Genomic DNA, 22,278 nt, shown 5'->3' on the forward strand with positions numbered 1-22,278 from the left:
ACCTTTACACGTCACCAGCAAGCAAGATAATGTATAAAAGAGGAGTCCCCTCCTCAGAAAGCTTAGGCCTTATTCAGTAATACAAAACCCTTGTAAAACCCTATTCTATTGGATCTCAGATCATCAATTGGCGCCGTCTGTGGGAAACGAAGGAGATCTTTTCATCACCGGAGTTTTCACTTTCAAAACCCACTGAGATCCACGATGGCAAACCACCAAGACAGTAACCTTAATATTCCAAATGACCTGAGCTCTGCCCAAGAGGGGCAGCAGTTCTCCTTTTCTAGCCCTACAATGTTGAATAACCAAACACCTATTTCTCTTAATCCCTCGCCAAGCCTGGCAGGGAATACTCCCACCATGACCCTGTCTAACCAAGACATTCAAACCATGGCTCTCCAGCTACAAACCACTGCTCACTGGTTGGGCCAGATAATGCAACAAAGGGGACTTAGCACCCCAGTAAACGCACTCCCAGTAGTGGAGGAACCCAGAACCGATGAACCCCAACCTACCTCTGCCCGCCTCCGAACTAACAACCACGATACCGGAGAAGAGGAAGAACCGGAGGCCCGAATTCATGGGCGAAGGGCAAGAGAGTTGATAGAAAATGAAGAGGTGAACGACTATTCTGCCGAAACAACCAGAGAAACGGGAGCTGAAACCGAGGAGGAAGAGTGCAGTTTGGGCAAAAGATCCAACCCGGAAGATGAGAAAATGAACCAAAAGTTGAAAAGGTTGAAGGAGCAGCTCCTAGCTGAGCTAGGTAAGAAAGATCAGAGTCAAACCTCCTTGCCTACTTCTTCTCCCTTCTTAAAGTCAATGCAGCAGGAGACCGTTCCCAAAAAGTTTATGATGCCACCAATGGCGGCTTATAATGGAGCTGGTAACCCGAGAGAGCACGTCATGAACTATAAGACCTTCATGGAGTTACAAACCCTGTCAGATGCTCTGATGTGCAAGGTGTTCCCAACAACGCTCTCGGGACCAGCGATGGCATGGTTCAACAGCCTGGAGGCCAGAAACATTCAAAGTTTCGGAGATCTGGCCACTCGCTTCATTAGCCGATTCGTAGCTGGGGTGCCTGCAGATAGGAAGACGAGTTATCTGGAAACAGTGAGACAAAAAGCTGGTGAGTCCCTCAGAGAGTATGTCGCCTGTTTCAATACGGAGGCCCTGCAGATCCCCGAGCTTGACGAAGGAAGGGCGGTAGAGGCCATGCAGAAGGGAACAACCTCTGCCGAGTTCTTCGGTTCACTAAGCAGGAAACCTCCGACCTCACTGGCCGAGTTGATGAAGAGGGCGGAAAAGTATATAAGGCAGGATGACGCCTTAGTAACGAGTAGATTTGCCAAAAGGGCGGAAGGAGAAGAAAAAGCCCCGGAGGAGGGGAGGTCGGAGAAGCACGAGAAAAAGCATGGAAAGAGGCCTGAATCGTACAAGCAGGCCTGGGAAAGAAGGGATCACAGGCCTCCTCCTCCTCGGACTCTCGAACCAAGAACGCTCCCTCCTTGGGTTCCGGAGAAACCGACTCCATTAAATGCGTCTAGAGCCGAGGTGCTCATGGCTGTCCAAAATAAAGAGTTTCTCCAGTGGCCCCAACCTTTGAAGTCGGAAGCAGATCAGAGGAATCCTGATAAGTATTGTCAGTATCACCGAACGCATGGCCACGACACAAATAACTGTTTTCAGTTAATCGCAGAGATTGAGAGATTGATAAAAAGGGGGCATCTCAAAAATTTTGTGAAGAAACCAGAGGGGCAGAGGCCTCAACCTGGTCCGGCAGCCCAGATGCCCAGGAGAACGGGAACGGGGCCAGTGAACGATGGGTCCAGCGGGACTATTAATATGATCGTAGGAGGAACTGGAGGACGGATGAACCGTCGAGGAAAGAAGAGAAACCGGGAAGGGGAGACCAGCAATGGCGAGGTAATGCAGATCGTTGACCACTCTCCCATGACCATCGCTTTCTCTTCGGAGGATGGGGCATTCAGATGCCCCATGATGACGCGCTTGTCATTGAAGCAGTCATTCATAATTTTCGGGTGAAGAAGGTTTTGGTGGATGATGGGAGTAAGGTTAACTTATTGCCATATCGGGTTTTCCAGCAGATGGGAATCCCAGAAGAACAGCTGGTTTGGGACCAGTCACCCATCAAAGGGATCGGAGGAGCACCGGTACTTGTAGAAGGGAAGGTGAAGCTGGCCCTCACCTTGGGAGAAGCACCCAAAGCTCGCACCCATTATGAGGTGTTCTTGGTGGTCAAACTCCCGCTGAGCTACAATGCGATTTTGGGGAGGCCGGCGTTGTTCAGTTTCGAAGCTGTTACTAGCATCAGGTATCTGGCACTTAAGTTCCCAACGGAAGGAGGAGTGGGAATGGTCCGCGGCAGCCAGGCGGAAGCAAGGGCAGTATACTTGGCCACAGTGACGGAACCGAACTCAACCGGAGAAGCGCTTGATCTAGAAGTTTTGGAGGTCAGGGATGAGACAAAGGAAGCCCGGACAGAGCCCGTTGGAGAGCTGGAGACTTTCTCCCTATCAGAAGAAGAAACGAGTAAGGTCTTCAGTCTCAATGCCGGCCTCACCAAAGAACAAAAAAGTGAAGCCATGGCCCTGATCCGAAGTCACTCATCGACTTTCGCATGGAAGCCCTCAGACATGCCGGGAATTGACCCCAAAGTAATGACACACCAACTGAATGTCCTCCCCGAGGCCAGACCAGTAAAGCAAAAGACGAGAGTAGTGGGAAGAGAGAAGCAGCAGGCTACCCAGGAAGAGGTGCAAAAGCTAGAAGAGGCAGGCTTTATTAGGGAGGTTATGTACCCACAGTGGCTGGCAAATCCTGTGTTAGTCAAAAAAGCCAATGGCAAATACAGGATGTGTATAGATTTTACCGACCTGAATAAGGCCTGCCCTAAAGATTGTTACCCCCTTCCCGATATTAATAAGATGGTCGACTCAACGGCTGGTTTTGATTATATGTCTTCTTTGGATGCTATGTCTGGTTACCACCAAATCCCAATGGAAAAAACGGATGAGGAGAAGACCTCATTTATAACTGAAGACGGGACTTACTGCTACAGAGCTATGCCTTTCGGATTAAGAAACGCCGGGGCAACCTACCAATGACTAATGAATAAAATCTTTAAAAACCAGATCGGCAGGAATGTAGAAGTGTATGTGGATGACATGGTGGTTAAAAGTTCAACCTTCCCACAACATATAACGGATTTAAGAGAGATATTTGGGGTGTTAGATCAATACAGGATGAAGCTGAATCCAGCAAAGTGCGCTTTCTTCATCAGGGGAGGAAAATTCTTGGGGTACATGGTGAGCGGAAAAGGCATTGAACCCAATCCGGAGAAAGTGGAAGCCATATTGAATATGCCAGAGCCGACCTGTGTAAGGGACGTTCAGAGATTGACCGGGAGAGTAGTGGCGCTTCATCGATTTATGTCAAGATCGGCAGAAAAGTGTTTGCCATTCTTCAAAAAATTGAGGAAGGTCCCGAATTTTGAATGGACAGGAGACTGCCAAAAAGCCTTCACAGAGCTTAAGGAATACCTCAGCTCGCCTCACGTGCTCAGCAGCCCCGCAAAAGGGGAAGAACTCTTGATATACTTGGCAGCCTCAGAGCAAGCAGTTAGCGCAGTACTAGTAAGAGTGGAAGACGGGGAACAGAAACCTGTTTTCTACGTCAGCAAGGTACTCAGAGATACTGAGGTTAGATACTCGAACATTGAAAAACTGGCGTATGCCTTGTTGTTAGCAGTCCGGAAATTCAAAGTTTATCTGGAAGGCCATCAAGGAGTTGTGATGACAGATCAACCGTTAAAAAAGATCCTACGAAGGCCGGAAACTTCCGGACGGATGTTAGCATGGTCCGTGGAAATCAGCCCTTACTGTCTGGAGTACCGACCTCGGACAGCTATAAAATCTCAAGCGCTGGCTGACTTCATAGCAGAATGCTCATTCAACAAGGAGAAGGAAGGATCCTCCTCGGAGATACCAAGCAAAGAAGGAGAGGGAGAGCTTTCCCAAGAGTCCAGCTGGAGGCTATATGTAGACGGAGCATCAGGCTCAGATGGCAGTGGCGCTGGGATAATACTTAAGGGCCCGGAGGTCTTCAAAGTATGTTATGCCTTACGGCTAGAATTCAAAGCTTCTAATAATGTGGCCGAATATGAAGCCTTGGTGAACGGAATGTTGGTAGCTTTGGAAATAGGGGTAACCGACCTCGAAGTAAATAGTGACTCTCAGCTGGTGATCAACCAGGTAACGGGAATATATCAGGCCAGAGACCCCATCATGCAGAGTTATCTTGATAAAGTAAAAGCTGTGGAAGCCGACCTCACGAGCCGAGGAGTATTTACGAGATTTCAGAGGATACCTCGAGATGAAAATGAGGAGGCAGACCTGCTCAGTCGGCTGACCAAAGAAGAGTTAGAGCAGCTCCCTGATGAAGTCTACATACAGCATGTCAGCACACCTGCTTTCAAGAAGACAAACACAGTACTACAGGTGGAGCAGAGCCCAACTTGGATGACTCCATACTTGAGATACTTGGAAAAGGGCGAACTCCCCAAAGATAAAGTCGAAGCCAAAAAGATAGCAGCTCGAGCTGCCAATTACCAAGTAATAAGGGGAACTTTATACCGAAAAGGGAAATCCAGCCCATGGCTCCGGTGTGTGAGTCTGGAAGAAGCCGCAAAGGTAATAAAGGAAATACATAGAGGCCTATGTGGGGCTCACGAGGGAGCAGGGACATTAGCTAACAAAATATTCAGGCAAGGATACTACTGGCCCACTGTTAAAAAAAAGAAGCAGAAGAATTTGTCCGAAGGTGTGACGTATGTCAGAGATTTGCTAATGCCATCAGGACCCCTGCCACTCCTCAAGCAAGCATATCCAGTCCATGGCCCTTCTCACAATGGGGAATTGACATCCTGGGACCTTTCCCCAAGACTACGGGGCAAAGGAAATTCGTAGTGGTGGCCGTGGAATATTTTTCAAAATGGCCAGAGGCAGAAGCAATAGCCACAATCACAGCTCGCAAAATGATAGATTTCGTATGGGGGCACATCATCTGCAGATTTGGCATACCAAGAGTACTTATCTCAGACAACGGCAGACAATTTGACTGCAGCACTTTCAGAGCCTTCACGACGAACATGGGCATATGGCATAAGTTCTCCTCCGTGGCTCATCCTCAGACTAATGGCCAAACAGAAGTCACTAATAGAGCTATCCTTCAAGGATTAAAAAAACGGCTGAATGGGGCAAAGGAAAATTGGGCAGAAGAGCTCAATAGCACTCTATGGGCACTCCGAACCACTCCCAGAGCACCCACTCAAGAAACCCCGTTTGCGCTCGCTTATGGCACAGAGGCTGTAGTCCCAGTTGAATTGCAGATCCCCACTCATCGAGTTCAATTCGTTAGTGAGAACGCTAATGGGGACAAATTAAGGAGCAACTTAGATGCTCTTGAAGAAGTTAGGGAAGATGCCCAAGTTCGAACTGCGGCTTACCAACAACGAGCAGCAAGATATTACAATCAAAAGGTCAGAGAAAGAAGCTTGAAGGTGGGAGACCTAACTTTAAGAAACCTGGAAGCTACTGGAAAAAGAGCAGCTGCAGGCAAACTAGCACCAACCTGGGAAGGCCCATTCAAGGTGACAAAAGTGGTTAAGCCTGGGGTATACCGAATTGAAGATATGCAAGGAAACCCCGAGCCCCATGCTTGGAACATCCAGCACTTAAAAAGGTATTTTCCTTGAAATATTTGTAAAATCGTACTTTGACAAATATGAATAAATGAAAATTGTTTATACAATGTGATTATCTTCGTGAAAAAACATTTTTTAAAGAAAAGAACAGGGCTCAGAAAGATCCCTCGCAAACAAGACCTCAGTTAGGCACAAAAACCAGCTGAGATGAACGAAGCGACAGTAAGGCCAATAAGCCTGAATTCTGTACAAAAAACCGGCGAGGCCCCGAGGTCGTCCCGGAAATTCAAAGACAAAACAGGATCCCGTAAGATCTCCTGGAAACAAAAAAACCGGCGAGGCCCCGAGGTCGTCCCGGAAATTCAAAGACAAAACAGGATCCCGTAAGATCTCCTGGAAACAAAAAAACCGGCGAGGCCCCGAGGTCGTCCCGGAAATTCAAAGACAAAACAGGATCCCGTAAGATCTCCTGGAAACAAAAAAACCGGCGAGGCCCCGAGGTCGTCCCGGAAATTCAAAGACAAAACAGGATCCCGTAAGATCTCCTGGAAACAAAAAAAACCGGCGAGGCCCCGAGGTCGTCCCGGAAATTCAAAGACAAAACAGGATCCCGTAAGATCTCCTGGAAACAAAAAAACCGGCGAGGCCCCGAGGTCGTCCCGGAAATTCAAAGACAAAACAGGATCCCATAAGATCTCCTGGAAACAAAAAAATCGGCGAGGCCCCGAGGTCGTCCCGGAAATTCAAAGACAAAACAGGATCCCGTAAGATCTCCTGAAAACAAAAAAACCGGCGAGGCCCCGAGGTCGTCCCGGAAATTCACAGAAAAAAACAGGATTCCGTAAGATCTCCTGGAAACAAAGAACCGGCGAGGCCCCGAGGTCGTCCCGGAACAACTTATAAGACCCAATTCCGACCTCGGAAAGAGAACAGCTCGGAGTTAAAAAAAAAAAAAAAAAAATCCAGTGAGGGGGACCGAACTCCCAGCTCGACCAGACTGATATTCTTCCGACGCTCAGGGTCGAGCTCCCAGCTCGGACTAATGATTCACAAAGGCCCAAGACCGAGCTCTCAACTCGGGTAGACTTATATCCTTAAAGGATCCAGATACGAAGGCCAAACAGAACGGCCGAGTTCCCTCCATAGCAGGACGCATAAATGAAGATATCCTTAGAAGGATAAAAAAGGCTATAATCAAAGCCTAAATCAGTTTATCTGAAACAACTATACGAAGTCACAGCGCAGAAAAGCAGGACTAAAAGCCAAACACTGACATGATAATTGTCATTAAAAAAGGTACGAGACTTGATCTCCCAAATAATCAGCTGAGAGCTGAGCTCGCAAATTCCGAGCTCTTAAATGAAATTATATAGTTTACACCACAAATACGAAGAGTAGAGATAAATGTCAAGAAATATGAAAAACAAGAAGGAACCTAATATTGCATTACTGACTATTACAATTTATTTCTCCGGTAAGGAAGGAGGATAAATAGTCCTTAAAGGACTTACATCAGTAAGTACACCCTCGCCTGCATTATCTCTATTTACAGCCATCCCCGACGGAAGCTCGGTGTCCCTGGGGCCAGAGCTCTCAATAGTAGGGGCCACTTCTGACCTAGGGTGGAGGCCGTCTTTCTTAGAATCAAGGTCATCTTCCTCCGACCCTACCTCAGATTCCTCTGACGAAGACTCAGATGGCCGGTCTATGTTCCTCCAAGAATCTCCTCGAGGCAAAGGGCAATCATCCTCCCCGTATAGCACTGACTCGCCATCTGAGTCCACTTCGCGCCTCCGAAGCTCGGCCAAAGGAACATCAGGAGCCTATCTAGCTTCTCTTAAACCGCGATTGTAGCCAGTTACATACATGCGGTAGGCCTTATCAAGGATAGCCTTTTTCATCTCACCAGAAGCTTTATACTCATCAAGGTGTTCTTCACAAGCCTCAGCCACAAATTCCTTAAACTCAAACGAGTCTTTGTAGTCCTGAAGATGAGCTTCACAGGCCTGATCAATTTTACCCTTCAGCTCGTCAGACTCCTGATACTCCGCTATATACTGTTCACGCTTCAGTTGAACCTTCCCTTCGGCATACTTTACCACCTCAAGCAGGGCTAAACATTTACGTTCCAAAACCCTGACTTCATTTTTTAGCTGTTGTTGGCGAAGGTTGAACTCTTCAGCCGATGAAGACAGATCTTTGATACGTTTAGCACTTGTGCCCAATTCCTGCTCAAGGACCTCCACCCGGGCCAGGGCACTTTCCTTCTGAGCCTTCACCTCACTTAGGTGAGCTTGAAGCCCCTCAAAATCAACCTTTAAGGCCTCATGTTGGCGCTGGACCTCGGCTTTTTGGCCAACAGCCTCATCCCTCTCCTGAAGGGCCGTTGTCATAGAGGACAGCTGTTTTACAACCTCTACACAACGAGCTTCCACTTCAGCTGCCCTCTCATCAGACTCCTAGAGAACCCTGCGAGTACGAGACAACTCTGATTCCAGGGATTTGCTATGCTCCGCCGCCTCAACCGCTCTGTCCTCAGCTCTTTTAGAGGTTTCCAGTGCAGAATGTAACTCCACCTGGAGAGACTGGATCTGCTCCCGGGCGGCGGCCAGGTGGCCCCTCGCGTCGCTGGTGGCAGTTAGGTTTTCATCGCGATGCGCTTCTTCGATCCGGCGGTCCACGGACTCCCGGAGAGAGAGGTCACGGGCATCCACCTCCATAACCAGGCCTAACATCTAGTACGGAAGAACAATTGTCAAGAAAAGAAACAAAGCAAACTCAAAGAGAAGTGAAAAGAAAAAATAACTTACCATCAGAAGCATTTCTCCAATCGTAGATCCGAGCTCCTCACGAGAGCGAGATTGGAAGGATACTTGCTCCTTGGTAGAACTGGCCAAATGACCAGTCAGGGCCAGAAGACGAGGATCCGAAGCCTCTGTTATTCCGCCGAACATCCGCTCCCGGAGCAGTGCGGCAACAGCAGAGGCTGGAGACTCAGAGGAAATGCTTGACAGGTCTGGAATGCTGTCAGTAGGGGACGACGAAGGAACAGAAGAAACACCCTTCCCCTTCTCAATGGTAGAAAGAGGTGGAGAAGGACCCGCAGCAGTCTTGGATTTCTTCCGAGCAGGAGACGGGACAGGCGCTCCAGAAGGGGTCGAACGCTTGCCTCCAGTCTTTGAGGGGACACCTTCAGATCCCTCGGGCTCAGTCCTCACAGGGGCAGGGGCACCTTCACCAGAAACCTCCGGGCTTCGATCCTCTAGGAGGATGATCTCCATCCCTGTCCCAGAGGACGCCTTACCTTCAACAGGGGACTTAAGTTTCCCCCCTAACACCTCCTCAGTAGAATGGACAGCACCCTGCCCCACTTGTTCAGTAGCTTGGGTCTGCTCCACAACAGCTAGGGAAGTTTCCCTCGCGACCTCTGAGGTTGAGCCCGACCCGCCATGGCCAGACGTCCGAGCTGATTTAATGCTGCGAGAGCTCGGCTTGGAAGTCAGCGAAGAGGCTTTGACAAGAGGTCGGTCGGTCTTCTTGGCAGAAGCGGCCTGAGCCAGCTCTGCAGCAATCTCAGTTACAGAGCGCCCATCCCCAAAGGCGTCAAAAATTGCATGCATGTTCTCCCGAGACAGGGCAAAATTCTTGGGGAATTTGATGCCATCCATTCTAACCTCGGAAGCTGCGAGAAACAAGAAGTTATAAAGAGTCAGCATACTTCCTGATGTTGTGAGCAAAAACAACACAGAATACCTGAACAAAGCACTATACCCGTGTCCTGGATATCCCTAAGATTTGACGCGGACATACACTTCTCAACATCATACTTCCTCTCAACAGAAGTCAGTCGAAGCAGCCCGACCTGCTCGATAAGACTCAATTCGGGCAGATTGTTGCAGCCCGAAAAGATCTCCCCCCACCTCAGGTCCACATCCCACGATCGGCAGGACCCTAATTTCAACTCCGCTACAAGGAAATTCTCTACCCATCCCTTTATAGAATCCTTGTAGCCCGTAAGAATAGACAGCCCATTACGGGGGGACAAGTAATAGAAGTTTTGCTTCGCCCTGACCAGGCGGAAAAAGGTGACAAACAGACAGGCCGTAGGAGCAAAACCCCAACCCAGACAGATAGACTCGAAACAGGACATGAATAAAATGGAATTTGGAGACAACATTCGAGGAGTTACCCCAAAGTATTCAAAAACCTCAACAAAGAAAGGGGTAAAAGGAAGCGGTAGACCAAATTCTCTCTGCTTCAGGAAAAACACTATACTACGAACCTCTTGGGGATCTACTAAACCAGGAGGGCGAGGGTAAGGAAGAACTATCCTCTCATTTGGAAGAGGTGCTCGGATAAGATACAACGGAGTATCTAAAAGCCTCCGGGAAATGTGATTAGTTATGTTGGAAGGGGTAATATGCGACTCAAGGTCAAAAACATCAGGAAGCTTTAAACTTGCCATAGAAGAACAAGGAAGCGTACCTGAGAACACGATGGGATGAAAGAAGAAACGTAGAAGGAATTGCAGGGAGACAGAGAGCAACCAAGCGCTAGTTCTTCAAAGGACAGAAGGAATTCGAAAAGAAAGAAAGAAAGGCTATTATGAGGCAAAGCGTCGATACTGAACAGTTTTGTCTTGGAGCAGTGCGATCATTAATTGTTCTCGAAGTTTACCCTCTCGACGGTTAGGTAACAACCGGCGAGACGGTAAAGGGGCAAAAGGATGATCGCTGGGCTTCTTTACATTTATCAAAGGCCAAGTATATGATGACAGTCCATCATTTAAGAGCCCATTTGCCACCCACATAATACAGGCCCAACCCATCAGTCAGAGCAACTTAGCCTACTACTTCACCATCCCTATGGTAAATGCCGAGGACACAGAGGGGCAAGTTATGAAAAGACTCAAAAGTACAAGCAAATGGGAGCATGATAAAGGTCAGATTTGTGCATCACTTAAAAAATTACAAGATTTGATTTACCGCTATTAAACAAAGGGTGGGAGATCGGAAAGGAGCGCCAAAAGCACCTCGGAGTCATACAAAGCTGAGAGCTTAGAGTTCAACTCATCAGAAGCCGAGCTCAGAGGTCGGATTAGTCCAGCCCGGACAGCACGACTTGAGAGCTCGGCCAGCTAAAGGAAACTCCGAGCTCATTTCACTAAGCAAGGACAGAACTCTCAGGTCGGTCAATTCCGCTCGGACAACATAACCTGAGAGCCCGGACGGATAAAGGAGACTCAAAGCTCAATTCATCGAAATAAAGACCGACCTCACAGGTTGGTCAGACGGTCCAGTTCGAAAACTTGAAAGCCCAGTTGACTAAGTGGATCCGGAGTTCAACCCATCAGAGCTCGCAGATAGGTTAGATTAGCTCGGGAAAAAGCAGGACAGAGCTCAGTTGGTTAAAATTATAAGGCGAGCAATCTGAAGTATTTCACACATGATAAAAAGAGAACAGCTTAAGCATGAGAGCAAAACAAGAACTTCATTAAAAGAAAAGCACATTACAGCACGTTACAAAGGCCTACACTACGGGATGAAAGACTATCCTTAAAGAATTTACATATCCAGATACTTCCTCATCTGCGACTATCACCTATCCTATTATTCTAGTCTTCAGCTCGGAGGACTTCTCGTAGCTCGGAATGAGAGTTTCTCAGAAAAGGCCAAGATCTGTCTCGCTATCACAGGGGAACTGAACAAGTTGATTCCCATAAGCATTTCTCACTGTTCCCCTGGGCGAACATCCGGTTACCCAAATGTGATGCACGGTACATTCGAACAAGCTCAGATATGGTATGCCGACCGTGCACCACGCTTGAAAAACATAAGTCTTCGAGGCTATGACCCCGAAGAGATCATGAAGTACACATTCGAAAAAATCGCTGGAGACCTGACTGAATGCAGCAGATCCCAGCCTCACGTAATACTGGTACTTCACACCAAAGGGAATAATAATACTGGTACTTCACACCAAAAGGAACAACGAGCTGAGCGCCGGCGCCACTCCCATTTATATCAAAAGAGGACAACAGGGGCATCGAGGAAATCCCCTTTTTCTCTGCGGAAAAAGGCGAAGTTAGAGCGAACCCCTCAACAGCCCAGAACTTCTCTGGAGCCCGGACAACAAGCAGAGGAGGAGGCCGGCCAGACGACCTGGGTAAAGCAGTTTCAGCAGCTTCCCGAATGGTCCCATCCTTCGGCTGCCATACCAGAAGGATCTCCAATGCACCATCCAGATGCCTTAGAGGTAACATCAAATTTTCAAGAATTTTATACTGACCCATTTTTATTTCAGGAACTGCAAAAAATTTCAAAAAAGAGACAAGTCAGAAACAATTCTCCCTTAAGATGATAAGAGCAAAATCAAAGCAAACCTCTGGGGCACAAGGCAATCTGTTCGAAGAAGGCGTCGAATAGACCTGCCACAGATAAAACAAGAATTTCTCATTTTAACAAAAGGCTCAAGAATGAAGAAAAGCTGGCGCTGATATATACTCGGAGCCTGTGGACTTAGTACGGGGCAGAACTACACTAGACTCTAAGCTAGCGATATCAGATTCTTAAAAGATATTCACGGAAAAGGAAAGAAAGGAGATGTCCAGATAATGATGACAAGAAAGTAAAGGCGGCAGAGGACAAGGAGAATAGAGAAAAGACAGAAAGAGGAAAGAACATATAGAATTCAGAAACTGCGCAACGACTGAAAGATGAAAGGATGTTATTAAGGCACCTGAACCCGAACAGACGCGATCATAATAGTTCTTGGTATTCACCCCCTCGGCAGTTAGAGCAATAACTGCCGAGAAGGTGAAGGGGCAATTGATGACTGCTGAATTCCTTCACCCCGGACCAGGGGCTTGACCACAGCCCAAGGCCCATGACGTAGAGGCCCACACACACCTGATATATATAACAAGCCTGGCTCATCCAACCTTCAAAGCCGGGCTCGACCCATCTTCCTCACTCAAGCCGGCCCGGCCCGCACGAAGCAGGCCCTCTCCACTCAGGCTTAGCATCCGGCCCAACTCTCAGCCCAGTCCAGGATCCAGAATAATATTCACTAGACAGCTTGGCAGATCCGCTCGACCGTACGCACGAGGAGAATCAGAGGCCGTTATGCATGGAGCAGGCGGCTGATACCCTAGTACCTTCGAATCCGCATGGCAGAGACGCGTGGCCCAATCCTGGAGAGACCTTTACACGTCACCAGCAAGCAAGATAATGTATAAAAGAGGAGTCCCCTCCTCAGAAAGCTTAGGCCTTATTCAGTAATACAAAACCCTTGTAAAACCCTATTCTATTGGATCTCAGATCATCATTCTCTATCTAAAGGGTATAGAGAAATTATTTGAGTGATAGAGAAAAAGAAATTAGATTCTTAAAAAAAATGTGAAAAAAAAAAATAAAAAAATCTCTCACTAGAAAAATCTAGAGAGACAATGGAAAGTACAATAGATAGAAGGTTAATAAAGATGTTATTAAAAAAATACATAGTTAATAAATAACGTAATTTTTTTTTATCAAATAAATAACGTAATTAAAGTTTCTAAATTAAAATACATGAATAATATGTCGATTCTCACATACTTTTTATGCGGTTTTTTTTTTTTTTCAAAGAATGGCTATCTGGAAAGTGAAGTAATTTGCAATTACTGCCGTTAAAAATTTTAAAAGGAAAAAAAAAAATCGACACTCTTGAAAGGCCAGTCGAAAATGCCCGGTAGTTTTCGCATTTCGGTCACTTTTTGAAGTGCCAGTCTTTTACAGCACGTCAGATATAGAACCAAGCTTCAAAACCAGATGTAGAAACGACACGTCGTTACTATCGTCCGAACTCCAAATCATCAAAATAACGTCAGATCTGAAATTTCTGTCGCTTTATCCTGCTCTTGTTCTCAAGTCCTTGCTTAGCGGATTTACAGGGGTTTATGCATATTGAATTAGCTAATTGTTGGTATAATCTTCGCTCTCTAAAACGATAAGGGCACGAGACCTTAGGTCATTAGCAGTGCTATGCTTTGGCGATGGTTAGAAAGATTAGTTTTGGCATGAGATCGTACAGCGGATGGCTCCTTTGTTTCTCTCTGCTACTCATCATTTTCCATATCGTCTCTGGTGAATGTCCTCTCTCTAATTTTCATCATTTTGTGGCAGTATTTTGTTCTCTATTATTGGGTACTTGAAGTTAATTTTTGCTGTTCTGCAGTTGTCGAATTTCAGCCCAACTCAGTTATAGAAGGCGGCACAAAAAAACAAAATAAAAAGTCCGATCATCTGCTTCTTGGTCCTGCTGCTGGGCAAGGGTTGCCTAATCGGTTGCAATGCCAAGGTCTCTTGTAATGTCCTTGTTAGTTGATATTGCTGCTCCTGCCTTTAAGATTTAGACTTGCAGTTTCTATATCTTTGGTATTGTTTCTTGGATTCTATATTGCACCTAAACGCTGGTTGCTTTGCACTAGAAAAACTTTCCTGCATCTGAGTTTTTTCATTGCTCTAACGTGTTTATTTTTTTGCATGAGGTTCAGGCTCTAAAGCTCTCAATAAGACCCATTTGCTAACCTCTTCCAGTGCCTCTAATGGCGGCGATAGCATTTCCTTAGTCACTGTCTTTACCATTTACAATACTTTATTGGATTCACATGTTGACAGTAAATCATCAAAGCTGGTTACTGTTGGGAATGTTTCATACACTAAGACAGAGAGGTCAATGGCCATTTTGAATGTCTTCATTAACTTTATTCAGGTAATTTTTACTGTGGAAGTTTAAGGATTGTCATCTTATCAACATCTAAATGAATCATCTATAAAGTGTATTAATTTGCTTGGCAGCATTTGGGTGAGAGTAAAACAAGATTTTATCGGCCTTTGAGATTTGTGACATTTGCCATTATGCATGGTCTTAGTAGAGTTCAGTCTAAAATCTTTTAATCGCATCTGTTTAATAGGCTAGTTCAGCCATATTGTTTAATTGCTTGCAATTTTACATAATAGAGGAGCTATTGCTATCCTTATTCCAAATGTATTATTTCAGGTGACCATGCCTCGGAGCAATGTTATAATTCTTACTGATCCAGCATCTGATCTCTCGCTGCAAAGAAATAAGGTCACTTTGTATCCCATTCAGGGTGAATATTCTAGAGACAAGTTGATGCTTCAAAGGATCAGATCTTACATTGTAAGAGAACATCATATTTTGATAAATAGGTAGAACGTTTCTGTTTTTGAGTAGTTGCTCTGTTTCCTAAGGATGTTTCATGAATCTTTCTTTCATGTTGGTTTTTTAATGCCCAAGATTTTATGCACTTTCGCCTTCCCTCTTAAACAACAAGCAGAATATTAGATTCATCTGAGTGTTTATGTTCTGTTTCTATTCTTGATATATAGCTCTGTCCGCAGTTTTTCCCTAAATTGCCAATCCCCCAATTCCATGTTCTGTTCATTTATAATGAATTGTGTCAGGGTCATAGAGTTTTCAGGGACCAAAACTGTAATTTTCCAACATTGGAATTCCTAGAAAGCAATATTGGGATAAAATAGAAGAAATTAGTAGGAAGTTAATGGCCGAGACAATTTGTTGTAATTCCTTTCCATGTATTTATTTTGGGGGGGTGTCATATGAGACATGTTGATGTCTCCTCCTGCCATAAGCCTAGTTGTTCCTAAGGCTCTTTAGGGGGGAGTGACTAATTGGCCACCAGCTGGGGCTGGGCCCAGTTGGCTACCGTAGGCCTACGGAGATACCATGTTGTGCCCTCATTCCTTGTAGATTGTCCCCCTGTCTACAAGGGAGGTGAGAATTATTGTAACCATTGTACCGATGATAGTGTATAATTACTATTTTGCCCCTAGAATAAAATAAGTAGCCTGTTCATGAATTCTCATGTTCAGTTCTTATCTTTTGTGCCTAGTGTGAGGCTTCTGATAGAATGCTGCTTGTTGGCTTCGTGACTCGCGCATATAACATTGACTAATCAGGGTATTCCTTTCACAGGATATCGGGTGATTCTTCAGGCTGACTTGGCTTGAAGGTGTTCAAGTCAAGTGCCGCACGGTTCCATGGGATAGCTAAAATCTGAAACCGTGACAATTGGTATCAGAGCAAGAAAGATCTGCGAGCAATATAAAAAAAAAATGAACGTTGTTGGCTATGATGGCCAAATTGGCGAGAGATTCAGGCCATCCAAAACCTCTTTCAGGCGAATGACACTCAGTGGGGTGATCTTGAGCATAAAGTGGTGAAAGGGGGAGGTGCTGACCTCCCAATTATGAAGCTACGAGGAGTAGTAACACATTGTGAGGCAAAGAAGACAAAAGCATGAGCCTTCGGGCTAGACTGGCCATATTAACTAGAGGTGCTGCACGCTCCATAGGGACACCCTTGGGAGAGAGGTAATGGCCTAGTACTGCACACTCCATTAGAAATGTCTTCTGGAGAGAGGGTAATGACTAGGTGTTACCTACTTCCTTTTAGTGGCCCTTGGAGAGGGAGTAATGACCTCAGGGTATAGTGGTAAGGGGGAGGATGAGCCAATAGAGCTTGAGGCCATCTGAGAATCCCGAGACCATTCCACTCAGAATTGAGGCAAGAGGCCTCGTGAGATAGAATTGAGGCAAGAGGCCTCCTGAGACAAAAGTGAGGCAAAAGCCTCTCATGTATTGTTTTGCTTGCAGGAATGGTGCAAGAATATTAAAGATAACATAGGAGAGACTATGAGCAATACTTCAGAAGTGAACCAGAGGAACATTTATCAATGGCGTGCATTACGAGCTAATGCCTATGAAGTAGGCAAGGGTGGAATCCCAGAACCTCAATCTGTGTCGTGGGATGAAGGTAAATGATTTTCTCTTTAATATGAACTTATTTATTAATATTATTGGGAAGTGGGATGGTGCAAATATATAAAGAACAAAATTTATGTGATCGAACTATAAAGCTAGATTTATTCCAAGGATGAAAGTGTAAAGTCCTATGGATAGAGAGCGTTCCCACTGGACATGAGAAAAGGGATATGAAGTGGTAAGCTTCAATTTTACTACAAGAATGTAACATTCGTTATTCAAGAGAGTTGGTAAACTCGAACAAAGTGTTCATAAGGAAAGTACATAAAGGAATTGTTTAGCATATATGGCTAACACAAAAGAATGTGGCACTTGATTTTAATAGAGTAAGCGGATTGTGACAACAAATTCAAGAGACATGGATGAGCTTAAAACCTTCCTGGATAAGGTCAAAACTTGGAGGAATATGGTGTAGAGCAAAGGGGGACTAAGATTGAGTGGATTCTATTACCAAGGAGTTAAAAGAGATGTTCAACTCTGGTATCTAATTGATAGCCGCCTAAGAAGATGGGCTAAAGCAGTAAGTGGGGGAGCGATCTGAAATGTGATTAACAGGATGACATAAAAGTGGCATAACTAAGCAGTATGAAGTGTTCTCTATGAAGAAAGCCATATTATTCCACAAATTGCCTGGGCAAAAATGCTTCGAAGGTCTGGAAGGACTTGGTGAGTAAGGGAGGAGGGAACATAAGGTATAAATCATAGAGTTGTCAACTCTAGGTTGTTTGTACTTTCTTGTTCCTCCTCGTCTAAGGTAGTATTGTTCGCGTGAAGGGATCAAGCATGATGGAAATATTCTGCGAGTTGTGTGTCAAATAAGGGACATGGAATGGAGGAGGAGATCTTTAAAGTCTCATGGAGGACTTTAAGAGAGGAAATGAGAATCGGAGCTAGTATAAAACAACATATCATTGCCCGGTGTTAGGTATATTGGAGTTGATGCTACAAAGCGGGCACAAATACAAGATTCGTGGACTGTTTACACAATTGCTAGAAGCAAGACTAAAACTGAAGTGGATGATATGAGGAAATAGAGATAAAGCAGACAACTTGAGTGCAGGGATTAATGTGAGCATGTCCTTTGACAAACTCGCTTAATCAAGGACATCGAAAAGCAAGATGGACTTCACAATTCCTCCTTATAGTGAATCCGAGACGTTAATGGGTGTGGCGTCTCCCAAGAAAGACACAAGTTATCTCTGTATTGTCCAATAATTGTTCCTTGATAAAGGAGAGGTAATCGAGAGTAGTGAAGAAGAAACTAGTGGCTATCCAGCACGAGGGGGTGCAAGAGTAAACTCGACAAAAAGTAGCATTTGATGAAGTATTATCTGTTTGTGAGTAAGTGGAACAAAATAAATAAATGTGGTGATTATGAGAAATGAGTATCATGGTTATCAACTGTTATGATATTCTCTTATAGATGACTTGATCCTGGTGCGTAAGTAGTGAGCAAGTTATTGCTCCTATAACTCTTGCCATGTTGTGCAGCATTGTTAGTGCAGAAAGAAGAGTCTTGAGGGATCCATGTGAAACACTGGTGTGGATGAGATGGTGATAGATCAAAAGTGGTAGTTGTCTCATCTCTCAAAAACATATCCTTTACAAGAATACAGAAAACGAGCATCAAAATAGGAAGGGCGTACACTAAAAAGGAAAGTAATAATTACAAGAGTATGAAACAATGTATGATAGGTGCCAACCAACTATGATTGCCGAGCCCATGTTCATTCTCTTTGAGGTAAGTGAACATTTTGATCAGACAACCAAGAGGCATGTAGGGTGACATTGGGCGAGAGTGGTATCAAATTCCATTGAGAGCAATAGGGTTGTGAAAAAGTAATTCACTCGTCCTACGACAAAAGAAGGAAGATAAGTGGAAACTAGCAAAAGTGAGGACCAGTGGGCTAGTCAAAGGAGTGTGGGGCTCAAGGTAAAGAGGAGAGATTGAGATCCTTAATGACAATTCAGTACGAGAGAAGGGAATTTAACAAGAGGGAACTCTCTCACATCATCAGACGAGTATAATGCTTTGGTGTTTCCTGATATCATTCTTTGTCTTACTTCATTTTAGTTATTCATTTATTCTGAGATATTTTGTGTATTATTGAGTCAGGTTGCTCGTGATGTGGGACTTGACAAGTTGGTGCTAACAGATATTGTGAACATACAGGGTATAACTTCCTTAAAAAGAGGATTGGAAAATAATGTGTAATTAAAAGGACAAATTTAGTCCTACCCTTGTTGTTGAGCAGGAAAGAGACCTCATGGCTAGACAAAATTTCTCACAAGTGGATCAACGTGGAGGAGGACCGAGATAGGTCGAGAAGCACAGGTTGCCTGAGCCAAGTTGGTGAGGCAAGTCAATGTTGGGAGCTATGATGAAAGCGGCATAATAAAGGGGGTATCTTCTAGTAATTTCTTATTGTTGAATCATAATGATAATATTAATTGCTTTATGTATAGTCAATCTTAATAGCTGTTTTGAGTAGTCTTCTGCGGCTCATAGGGTTCAGTGGTCGTGGTTATTTGGTGTGTAATGTGTGTCGTTTTGTAAGCATTTTGCGTTAACTACATTCTTAGGAAGAGAGGAAAAGGGAGATAAAGTGAGCATAATACTGGAGCCTATGAAGGGAGGACTGTAAAACGGACAAAAGAAAAAGAGAGTGTGGAGAGATCTCTATTGACAATGGGGATACCGATTTCTTAGGAGTATTCGCCGAGCTTCGCTGCAAGTGGGATAACGTGGTGTTATGTCAAGGGAATGGGTAAAAGCCGTTCAAGTCTTAGTAGTCAAGTGCGGTTGACACTCCGGTTGAGTTGTAATGGGTTGTATTTTAGATGACTTGCTATACTAATTTGTATTTGAATCTGACGTGCGTGGTACTAATCTTTCTTATGAGACTATTACAGGTTAATCACGATGTCGTGTGGCACGAGTGTATGCAGGTTGATAGATTTGTTGCCCGACGGGGTCGTGCTTTTGAGGCGAGAAGTAAGATCAACAATTAAAGACGAGTAATGGCGAGACAGATTTGGGAGAAAGGAACTAGTGATCAATGAGTTCGGGCAATAAGTTCATGCTGAGGAGTAAAGTAGCAGTTTCTCGCACCATATGCAGTAAACTAAGGAATCAATGGCAGAACATTTACCACTAGAAGATAGAGCTTTTGTAGTTTCATCATCATTAAGAACCAGCAGTTCACAGAGATACCAAGAACGGAATCATTTCATGCCAAGGATTAAGGCTGCCCAACAATTTAATCAAGCAGGACTGGGGTCAGATCCCACTGTGAGTAAGCATAAAAGCGTCGGACTCGAAGATTGAAGAACCCCAACAAAGTCAGTCGACGAGGACGTCGACCGTTTAAGTGGGGGAGTGTCAGGGTCATAGAGTTTTCAGGGACCAAAACTGTAATTTTCCAACATTGGAATTCCTAGAAAGCAATATTGGGATAAAATAGAAGAAATTAGTAGGAAGTTAATGGCCGAGACAATTTGTTGTAATTCCTTTCCATGTATTTATTTTGGGGGGGGTGTCATACGAGACATGTTGATGTCTCCTCCTGCCATAAGCCTAGTTGTTCCTAAGGCTCTTTAGGGGGGAGTGACTAATTGGCCACCAGCTGGGGCTGGGCCCAGTTGGCTACCGTAGGCCTACGGAGATACCATGTTGTGCCCTCATTCCTTGTAGATTGTCCCCCCTGTCTACAAGGGAGGTGAGAATTATTGTAACCATTGTACCGATGATAGTGTATAATTACTATTTTGCCCCTGGAATAAAATAAGTAGCCTGTTCATGAATTCTCATGTTCAGTTCTTATCTTTTGTGCCTAGTGTGAGGCTTCTGATAGAATGCTGCTTGTTGGCTTCGTGACTCGCGCATATAACATTGACTAATCAGGGTATTCCTTTCACAGGATATCGGGTGATTCTTCAGGCTGACTTGGCTTGAAGGTGTTCAAGTCAAGTGCCGCACGGTTCCATGGGATAGCTAAAATCTGAAACCGTGACAAATTGCATATCTATCAACTATTAACTTATTTTGTTCAATTTGTATGTTGTCTATGTAGGCTTTTCTAAACGCAAGGCTGAAGGATCTTGCTCGGGACCCAACACATACAATTCATTATATCTTCACTGACTCAGATATAGCTGTGGTTGATAACTTAGAACACATTTTCCTAAAGTTCCCCACATTTAATTTGGCCCTCACCTTCCGGAACAACAAGGGGCAACCTTTAAATTCTGGATTTATAGCAGTAAGAGGAACCGCTGAGTCGATTTTAAGGTACATGTTTCACATTTCCTTTTATCTATGATTAAATGAATAGTGTGAGTTTGGATTATTTCTTGTTGCTTGGTTTACCAAGGTTCTTAGAACTCCAATCTCTTACAGAGTCAAATGGATCAACCAGGTAGGGGTTTAGTTGAAGTCTTCTTGAGCATGGTTTCTTATTTCTCCATGTTCCAGTAGGACCGGAAAGAAACAATTTTTGTGGCTTCTTCCTCCTATGTTGTTGCTTTCCTTTTTCTGAGGATTTCATTCTAATCAGAAATATCAAGTGCTAATGTACTTGAAACCTGGTACTGATATAAACTGGTCACAGGGCAAAAATCTTCCTTCAAGAAGTGCTTGAAGTTTACACTTCAAAGTACATGAATGCTTCTCGAATGCTTGGGGATCAGTTAGCTCTTGCCTGGGTCGTAAAATCTGACCCTAATTTTGATTTGCGGAGATTTAGCAAAGCACAGGCCTTTGTAGAAGAAATTTATGGTGCATCAGTGCTATTTTTACCATGTGCTACATATAATTGGACTCCACCCGAGGGGGCTGGCCAATTTCGAGGAATGCCCTTGGATGTCAAGGTATGCTAATAACAGTTAAGAACTTCTCAGGATGCTCTTGATCGTGTCCTGAGCTTTTTAAATCCTCTCATTTACCAAAGCCTGGAATTTCACTTTTTAAAATTGCTTTATTTTGTGTATGCAGGTGGTGCATTTTAAAGGATCAAGGAAACGTCTTATGCTTGAGTCTTGGAACTTCTTCAGTTCTTCTGCCGACATTTCTAATATGTTGTGCCTTATTTTAATGAGTGGGAGAACTAAGTACGATTTTTGAGATAATGTTCGAGTCATGCGTGTTGTGTACCTGCTCTGATTTCCCTGAAAGGAACTCAAAGGAGTTTTACTTTTCTGCCTTGTCGGTTGCCAGTTACATGAATTTGCATGTCACTTTTCTTGTTGACAATCTCGTAAAGTAAGCACAATTCTGAACAAGAAATTCAATTATGTGTCCTACTTTGTCACCATTTTCCGACCTGGATTTGAAGTCGTGATAGTAGTTAATGGTCAGAAAGGACTCGTGATTCTTTTTATTCCACAAGGAAAAAAAGTTAAAATGAAACAGAACAATACCCTACATTATTGGGTAGGTTAAACAACGATAAGTTTTAGAAGTTAAAAACATCAAGTTGTTTAAGAAAGCTTCCACAATCAGAAGAAAGAGGAAATCAGGGGAAGTACAGCTCCAACTCATTGTTCAACAAAGTTATAAGTTTTCTGACGCAGCTCCTGTGAAATGTAAAATTTGAGACGATATCTAAGGAGGGTAAGTCTGCCGAGGAATGGAAAGAACTATCATACTTCTAGACTGAGGAACAGAGAACAAAGGTAAAATTTAGGATCATGGCGTTGGAACAA

At 44.5% G+C, this 22,278-nt stretch overlaps 1 protein-coding gene across 1 annotated transcript; it reads left to right on the plus strand.

Annotated features, from left to right (window-relative positions):
- The first annotated feature begins 13,498 nt into the window (after positions 1–13,498).
- On the plus strand, positions 13,499–21,864 carry LOC110615762. The gene is made up of 7 exons (XM_021757850.2): positions 13,499–13,851; positions 13,943–14,065; positions 14,262–14,479; positions 14,768–14,911; positions 20,649–20,866; positions 21,186–21,444; positions 21,569–21,864. The coding sequence occupies exons 1-7, from the start codon at positions 13,761–13,763 to the stop codon at positions 21,695–21,697; spliced, it is 1,182 nt and encodes a 393-aa protein (XP_021613542.1). The 5' UTR covers positions 13,499–13,760; the 3' UTR covers positions 21,698–21,864.
- The last annotated feature ends 414 nt before the right edge of the window (positions 21,865–22,278 follow it).

Source organism: Manihot esculenta, chromosome 5 (genome assembly GCF_001659605.2).
Source record: "Manihot esculenta cultivar AM560-2 chromosome 5, M.esculenta_v8, whole genome shotgun sequence".
NCBI lineage: Eukaryota > Viridiplantae > Streptophyta > Magnoliopsida > Malpighiales > Euphorbiaceae > Manihot > Manihot esculenta.

Coding starts and splice junctions, on each gene's coding strand:
- LOC110615762 (XM_021757850.2), top strand. CDS start 13,761: ATGGTTAGAAAGATTAGTTTTGGCATGAGATCGTACAGCGGATGGCTC. Junction 14,480..14,767: donor TCTTCATTAACTTTATTCAG/GTAATTTTTACT, acceptor GTATTATTTCAG/GTGACCATGCCTCGGAGCAA. Junction 14,912..20,648: donor AAAGGATCAGATCTTACATT/GTAAGAGAACAT, acceptor TTGTCTATGTAG/GCTTTTCTAAACGCAAGGCT.